Source organism: Lingula anatina, chromosome 7 (genome assembly GCF_051362555.1).
Source record: "Lingula anatina isolate TDL-2025a chromosome 7, LinAna3.0, whole genome shotgun sequence".
NCBI classification, from domain to species: domain Eukaryota; kingdom Metazoa; phylum Brachiopoda; class Lingulata; order Lingulida; family Lingulidae; genus Lingula; species Lingula anatina.
The window spans coordinates 19,152,017-19,160,196 of record NC_141773.1 but is presented as its reverse complement, the minus strand read 5'-3'; the positions used below and the strand labels follow the sequence as shown (position 1 = coordinate 19,160,196).

Below are 8,180 nucleotides of genomic sequence, written 5' to 3'. Positions count from 1 at the left end.
AAGCTCTGTAGTGTACATGTACATGTTCGTGTGTTATTTCATGTTGGTCTGCTTACGATCATGTGGTTAAGTATGAATACTTGAGTGTATAATAATGTTTTATGTTGTTTATTCTTCAGAAATTGCTAATGCAAGTTGGGGTACATTTATGATCATAAATATATTGAATTAATGGTTTTGCTCAATAAGAGCTGTTTGGGAGGTTGTTTCTCTGTGTTTCCTTAGGTACGGGAGAGATGAGCTCGGAAGATATGTTTGGGATGTGGTATCCCACATTACTTTTTATATATAAAAGGAAGAGATGATACAAATGTTGGTGAGGAGAGAGTCTCCTTATGTTTATGATTTAATTATTTAATTATTTATGTTTGTTGTAAATGATTGAAAATGGTTCGAAATAACTCGTGCACTAACTGCGTCCATATGCATTTATGTATGTTGTTTGTGTTGTTTTATGCTTAATGTTATACAGTGTCGGTTATTGTCTGGTAGAACAGCATTTGTAATTGTGATATTTCTATTAAATGAAAATAATTTCTTGATTATCATATGATCAAATAAATTTCATTATGTGTAATTGTGCTAGACGTCTTTACTTTACGCGGCCATAGTAGAGTTCGAGGCTAAATTTGTAGACACGTAAATATTGCGTCGCGTTTGCTAAAACTCCGAGTTAGCAGGTGGGTGCAATCGCCATCGCAAATAGCGATAGATCGCTATGGTTGTGTGTGGTCGCAATTTGCGATGCTTTCGAGTTATAGAGCGCTGATCTATGTCGATTGCATGTATTTGCATTGTTATGTATTTGGCTAGTTTTTATTGTGTCATGAATTCTGTCTTGCACTAGTGATATAAACTGCCCGGTATGTTTTGTGTTTTGTTCTATTTGCTGCATTGGATTCTCTGCATGTTTTCATATTTAGGGCATTGCTACAGGAAGTGGGCCTTGTTCTCCACTCAAATTTGCGTTCTTCCTTATAGGTCGTATATGCGGGTCGTGTTCATTGCATATAAACGTGGATGTAATTTTTTACAAGTCGCGCAACCGTGAACAGATAAACCACATTGCAATTTCATAGTCACCTGATATTTTTTAGCTAATTTGCCCATTCAAAGCACGCACAGATATGGGTCAAAATGAAATATGTCAATGGAAATCAGACGAGACAGCCAAAGCAAAAATCAAAAGAAATATGAATATTTGGTGAGTGGGACCAGAAACGATGTTGGACGAGCGAGAGGGTCAACAAACAAAAACGGACAATTTATCCAAGTTTACATTTATTTTTGTTTACATTTTGCCCTTGGGAAGTGCCAGCCTTTCGGAGAGCTTTCTAGTCGAGTGTGTGATAGATATACAGAAGGCTACATAATACGCATGTAATGCAACACTGGATTGTCCATTGTCACTGCTTACGAAATCAACAAAATTAATTGTGGAGTTGACTATTTACAAGATAAAAGCCGTTGTTTATACCACACAGAAACTGAATTCTGACTAAATGAGCTTTCACATGATACCAGTGAACCTTGGTCACCCGAGTGGTTCAATAAGAGACCTACCTAACGGCCTGTCATCTGACTCGTCCAGGGTGGCATATTAAGAACATAGGTTCTTTAACGATATCAGTTTGTGATTTCAGTAAGAACAGAAATTTCTTACACTGCAGTCATGGCAGACGTTCAGGTGCCCCACAGTCACATACCCTATGGTAAGGAAGGCTCTGGCTTTTTCAGTGACAGCAGTATTGGATGTTTTAAAGTTATAGACGCAGCCACTCCTATGGTCCTCAATGCTCTGGGTAAGATATATTGGAATATCAAATATACAGTCTCTCTTATGGTCCTCAATGCTCTGGACAAGATATATTGAAATATTATATATACAACCACTCACATGGTCCTCAAAATGCATTGTTCTATTAAGATGAATTGTTTGCATTGAATACTTTATCTGTGGACCACGACATCCGATCTTATTGACACTAAATCCGTGGCTATATGACATAAAAAGTATGTATAAACAATTAAGTTATGGTATGTTCCCCCCCCCCCCACCCCCAAATGCTTGATTGTTTGTACTAATTTCCTGTCTGCTAATATCAGCATACGGTATAGTGTTATATTTTCCATATTTTTTTTAGATAAAGTGCCAGTGAAAAGTTTGGACGCTCCATTTATTATTGCAGACTTCGGAACTGCAGACGGGGGGACCTCTATGTTTCTTCTCAAGATGATGATCGGTAATTGTTTTAATCATATCTTTGCTGTGCTGTAATTCTGAATCTCGTTCGAATGGACTTTCACTTAATCTACGTGCCTCCGAAAGATGATATGAAACACGAATTCTCGTCATCATTCCGTAAAAGACTGTTTCATTTGTTTCATGAATTTTCTTACCTTGCAGTAATGACAGTTTTGACAAAACAATCTATGAAAAAAGCACTTTCTCTCGGATATTAAATTATTATGTATATCTATATTTGACATTGGTTTGAAGTTAGTATTACCTGTTTAATGTACATTGATCCATGCCTATTAGGATACCAATCACAACTGAACTCAAATCGATCAGAATGACTGATAAATGTGAGGGGTAGTTTTTATATCGTTTGATAATTAAATTAATACACCCATTGTACTTTTGATTTTTCAGAACTTTTGCGTAAAAAACATGGCAAAGACCTGCCCCTTCAAGTGGTGTATGAGGACCAGCCTTGCAATGACTTCAAGTCACTGTTTTTTAGAATACATGGTAAGCAGTAAGAGTACATTCACAATGAAACTATGGTACAAGGTTGTTCGTATTAACTCTGCGGGAACTAGCGCTGAATGCAAGTCACCGCTTTTAGAATACATGGCAGGTACTTAGCCCTATTACTTCAAAAATAATTGAACAGTTAATCGTAGCATTTCGAAGAATACATTGAGGGACGTGAGACACAAAGGTCGACGACATGCAACCATAAATGACGTCGGCACGCAGGCTCGTGTTTCCTTAGCGACAGAAAGATTGATGTTAGTTTAACAGGTTTAATATAGTGCCATGAAGTGATAGTGTGCGTGAAACGGAAAATATACTTAAATGCCAGAATATCATAATGGTTTTGACACAAACCCAGGTTTGCTGAGCCATTCCCCACCATCCTACATGCAGGAGTTTGACAATGTCTATGTGTTGGCCAGTGGTACCAGTTTCTACTCCCAGTGTTTGCCTCCTGGTAGCCTGCACTTTGGAATGTCCTTCACTGCCATGCATTGGCTTTCCACAAGGTATTTTAGTTTGTTTTCATTCTGGGAATGATCATGCTAAATACCATAATAACCACTGAGTAATCTTTGTCGTTTTAACTAAAATGTCCATAGATGTTGAAATCATTGACTTTGAAGCACATTCCATAAAGATATTTAAAACATTGTAAAAGTTAATATTTTGATAATATTAATGTTTTTTCAAAAGTTCTTAAATCCATCGGTCTAGATCTACCTATCTGTCCTTAAAAAGAGAAGAAAGACTTTTATGAAATGTTTTGTAAAACAATAAAAGTAAAACAATTAAAATTTGAATTGTTATTGTATTGGACAAATGAAAGAAATAACAAGCATTAACACAATATGTAGAACCACGCACAACACATTTTCAGACCCTGTAGAATCACTGGAGCTTTGACTCATGTTTGTATCACCGATCCCATGGAGAAAGCTCTATTCCAAGCCCAGGCTGCCAAAGACTGGGAGACCATACTCTTGGCTAGAGCTATGGAGTTGAAATCAGGTATATGTATCTGCTATACAATATGGCACCATTCCAGTATCAGTACATCAAAGTTATTAATAATGTCATCCTTCAAATAAATCACCAGAGCTCACAGAAATTGCTGGTTAAGAAATGGAACGACCAGAAGAGTAATTAAGTTATTTGATTTAAATCCTTTTTTTATCAATCTAAACAGTTGTTGTCGAGATTTATTTATTGTTTGCTCAGGTTTCCTATTAACCTCCGTTCATTGATAAATTATCATGTCCGCTATTCTTCTCTGTATTTTTTCAGTATTCAGGTGGAAGAATGATTGTCATGAGTTTGTGTTTAGACAAGGAAGGGCACTGCCTAAGGAGTATCAAGGAGAATATATGCCATACATTTAATAAATACTGGAAGGAGATGGTCTCTGAGCGAGACATCACACAGGTAGGGAAGGGATAACTTTAACAGTTACTGGAAAGGGGTGTTGAGTGCGTTGGAATATAGTGCTGTTGAGGTGCGAAACACAAGGATAGTCAGATGAAGTTTATGAACTATAGCTTAACTATAACGCTTGGCAGCCATTTTGAACTTCATCAAACCCAAACTTCAGGGAAAGTAAAGTTTACGATCATTTTTTCATATAAAATATAAAAAAAAATATAGTTGTCTATAAAAAGTTAATTTTATGCTACCATATTCTTTGCAGGAAGAATTTGACAACACAAACTTCAACGTGTATTACCGAACTGTGCAAGAATACAGCGCCCCATTTTGTGACCCAAACTCTGCCGTGTCCAAAAGTGGGCTAAAGTTGTTGGCCATTGAAACAAAAGTGGTGCGTTGTCCATTTCACGAAAAATGGACCAATAGCGTAGGGGAGGGTTTGTTATGTTTTTTTCTGTATGTGTCTATCCATTCGACCTATTTTATTCACATTTTTTTTCACTACTGATTATTTGGAACACTGAGTCAAAATTGAGAAAAGAATATGAGCTCCAAGTTTTAACTTGAACATTAAAATATAAACTTTCTACTCATCTTTTGTGCAACCAGTCTAAGTTGTTTGTTCAGGTCAATAAATAGTAGAATGTGATCAATTGTAAACAATATCTATTCTAGGTGACCAAGATGCAGCAGCGAACCATGCCAAGCGGTATATCCAATCCCTCCGCGCCTGGAGCAACTCCTCTTTCCTCTCAGGTCTGGATAGCTCTCGCTCAGAGGAGGAAAAGGCCGCCATTGTGGATAAGCTCTTTTTGAAGTGCGAAAAGGCTGTGGCATCAGCTCCAGAAGATTATGGGATGGATTATGTAAATGCTTATATAGACATAGAAAAAACATAAAGTATCATCCATGTCATGATGATGCAATCAATATTTATCATTTACAGTTTGTGTGTTTGTGTGTGATATCTTCTGTTTGGGAAATGGTGAAATAGTATTTTCTGACCTACATTTATATCAGTTAAACGCAGTGCTACACTGGTTCTGTTTGGTATTTACAGCAACTTAAACCCCCTTTACACTGGACGGCGTCCTTTCTGCGTCCGACGCCGTCGGACGCTCAAAGAACGTACAGTGATCGCAAAGATTGCACAAAGAACGTTCAAGCATCGCAGAGGACGCTATGGACGCCGCGAAGTTTTGAGCATGTTCAAAACAGTCGCAGAGAGAACGCGATGGAGGATGGACGCTGCAAGGTCGCTCAATGGACGCAGAGAGGACGCACAAGCCTCGCCGCGGTCGTAGAAAGGAGGCACAAGCATCGCTTTGGTTGCAGAATGAAAACTCAAAGATCATCCAGTGTTCGGCACGTAGAACATTATTTTTTACTCTCAAACGGGGCCCTGCTGAGGTATTTTTCACCAGACAGGAATTCTAAGGGCAACAGTGGTCACATATCAGCCTCCGATTGTTTTTTCCCTAAGATTCATAAACCGATCCGTTTTTTGGAGGTTATTATAAAACGAATATTTTGCCTTTTTTTTTACAAGATGCAGTGATTGTCAGAACTTTTTGCAGAATGCGTCATCTGAAAACGGATTCAAACATTCTATGTTGTGTCATCCATACTTTCTCGTTTTCGGCGCCTGTCCATCCTTCTTATAAGGATAACAATGAACATCTGGCTGATCATCATTCCATGCAGACCTTGCACCACTATAGTTCAAAGCGTTTATTCCCATTTATTTGTTTTGTTTGCTGGAAATGTTCTTAATTGGATGATCTGGTTAGAACCGATGAAAAAATATGAGCTAGAATATTGAGAAGGACGCCCAAACAACGGTCATCGGTCAAGCAGGATGCAGAATGATCGTAGAATGGACGCAACTGATCGCCGATGAAGGTACAGAGAACGCAGCAAGAATGCCCAGTGATCGCTCAAACATCGCAATAGACGCCGTGGGTTGCGCAAGGGACGCACAGGGGAGGCAGGCAGGTTGCTCAGTGGATGCACAGGTTGCTCGCAGTTTCACAGGTAAAATCAAGATTCGGTCGTTCAAAGGACACACAGCGGACGCAGACGCCTTTACACTTGAGACACGATTTAATTGCTTTGGCGACCGTTGAGCGTCCTGACCACATTTTTGATCGCAGAAAGGACGCAGAAAGGACGCCGTCCAGTGTAAAGGGGCCTTTACCAAGTACTGGAAAGAGACGGTCACTGGGGGGAGAGATCACACAGGTAGGGGACCATAACTAACAAGTACTGGAAGGAGACGGTCACTGAGGGAGAGATCACACAGGTAGGGGAATATAACTTTACAAAGTACTAGGAGGAGATGGAGACAGAGGAAGATATACACAAAAAAGAGTGTTTGGGATATGTAATAGTTAGTGTGACGAAGCAGGCCAATGATTCGTTGTTTTGAGGAGATAACAGAAGGAACTCTCAAATGGCTCATTCTTGAATTTGAACTATAATTTTTTTAAAGTGATAAGCAGAGGGATACTGTGATGTCTATTGATATAAAATTATTTCAAAATGTACAATGTTGTTAAATTGCACAAAACTGCCATAGGTGTTTTTGGAGAAATTAAAAGTAAAGGTTTGGGTCGAAGTTAACATGAAATTATGATGATTATGATTATGAAATTTTTACTTAATTGATCCCAAGGCTCGTGGGACGTATAGAGTTTTGACAGTTTCGTCATTTAGACATATCTGTGCAGATGTCGCCCTTTTTACAGGAGAAATTTGACAACACAAACTTCAACTTGTATTTCCGAACAGTGGAGGAATACAGAGCTCCATTTTGTGACCAGAATTCTGCTGTGTGCAAAAGTGGATTAAAGTTGCTGGCCATTGAAACAATAGTGGTGCGTTGTCCATTTCACGAGAAATTGATCAAGAAAGGAAAGAGGGGTAAGTCCGTGCATGTTCTTTCCTAAATGCGTCTATCCACTCCACTTATTCTATCCACGTCTTTAGTTGTAATATTGCTATATGGAAATTGTATTCTTTTACTAGTCTATGACCATGAATATGGTAAGTAAGCCGCTTAACATTTCATTTGTTTCCCAGAGTCAAATGCAGAGTCAAATGTATATATCAACAATATCAAGAATGTCTTGGCGATATGGATAGAGGCTATTGTTTTAATTAGTAGTGATATTTTGATGGATAATGACAATCACAAGTTAAAAAAGTTCCGGTCATATAAGAGGTAACTTGTGGTTTTTCTGAGTGAAGTTTGGTCGAACATATTTGGTCTTCAAGTGACAAGAATATAGTTTTGTTTATGAAAATATATTAAAGTAATAAAAACGTTAGCTTTCTAATAGATTTTAAAGCCAGTCTAAGATTTGAGTGAACCATGAGTTGTCTACGGTAATTAACCATGGATTTGTCTGTTCCAGACGACCAAGAGGCAGCAGCCAATCATGCCAAACGGTTTGTCCAATCCACACGCGCCTGGAGCAATTCCACCTTTCTCTCAGGTCTGGATAGCTCTCGCTCAGAGGAAAAATCCGCCATTGTGGATAAGTTCTTTATGAAATATGAGAAAGCAGTGGCATCAGCCCCAGGGGATCATGGGGTGGATTTTGTTAACTCTTATATAGATATAGAAAAAATGTAAAACATTTACAACTATTCCACTGCTGAGGTAGATTGTAATAGCCTCGTGTGTATCAATGAAAGATACAAACATAGTTCTTAAAAGATTGAACGTGTTCGTTATGTAATGTTGAAAGGTCAAAGGAAAGAAATCGTGCTATTATTATTTATGGGTCAAAACACGGTAACGGTGCCATGGGTGTCAAATTTTTTTTTGTTTCATTGAAATTTAAAATTTTTACATTTTTGTAGAAAACAAATCAAATTTTCAGATAAAGTAAGTTTCATTGATATACTCCCAGTACTTTTTCTGTGAGCCACTGGGAAACAAAAAGGAAAAAAAAAAATTGTCTCTGACGGGACACATGGTCATATT

The 8,180-nt window shown here is 38.1% G+C and overlaps 2 protein-coding genes across 3 annotated transcripts; both read left to right on the top strand.

Annotated features, from left to right (window-relative positions):
• The first annotated feature begins 1,672 nt into the window (after nucleotides 1–1,672).
• Nucleotides 1,673–3,997, top strand: LOC106164996 (uncharacterized). The gene is made up of 6 exons (XM_087018084.1): nucleotides 1,673–1,802; nucleotides 2,145–2,243; nucleotides 2,657–2,755; nucleotides 3,123–3,273; nucleotides 3,645–3,775; nucleotides 3,954–3,997. Exons 1-6 carry the CDS (start codon nucleotides 1,673–1,675, stop codon nucleotides 3,995–3,997), a joined length of 654 nt encoding a protein of 217 aa, XP_086874210.1.
• A 14-nt stretch (nucleotides 3,998–4,011) lies between these two features.
• LOC147760839 (uncharacterized) lies at nucleotides 4,012–7,969 on the top strand. 2 transcript variants are annotated; one of them, XR_015335563.1, is made up of 4 exons: nucleotides 4,012–4,189; nucleotides 4,452–6,491; nucleotides 6,937–7,111; nucleotides 7,606–7,969. XR_015335563.1 is itself a non-coding variant. In XM_087018371.1 (3 exons), exons 2-3 carry the CDS (start codon nucleotides 6,919–6,921, stop codon nucleotides 7,824–7,826), a joined length of 414 nt encoding a protein of 137 aa, XP_086874497.1. In that variant the 5' UTR covers nucleotides 4,012–4,189; nucleotides 4,452–6,918; the 3' UTR covers nucleotides 7,827–7,969. The 2 variants fall into 2 exon arrangements, 1 of the variants encoding a protein (XP_086874497.1); XM_087018371.1 differs by having other exon boundaries at nucleotides 4,452–7,111.
• The last annotated feature ends 211 nt before the right edge of the window (nucleotides 7,970–8,180 follow it).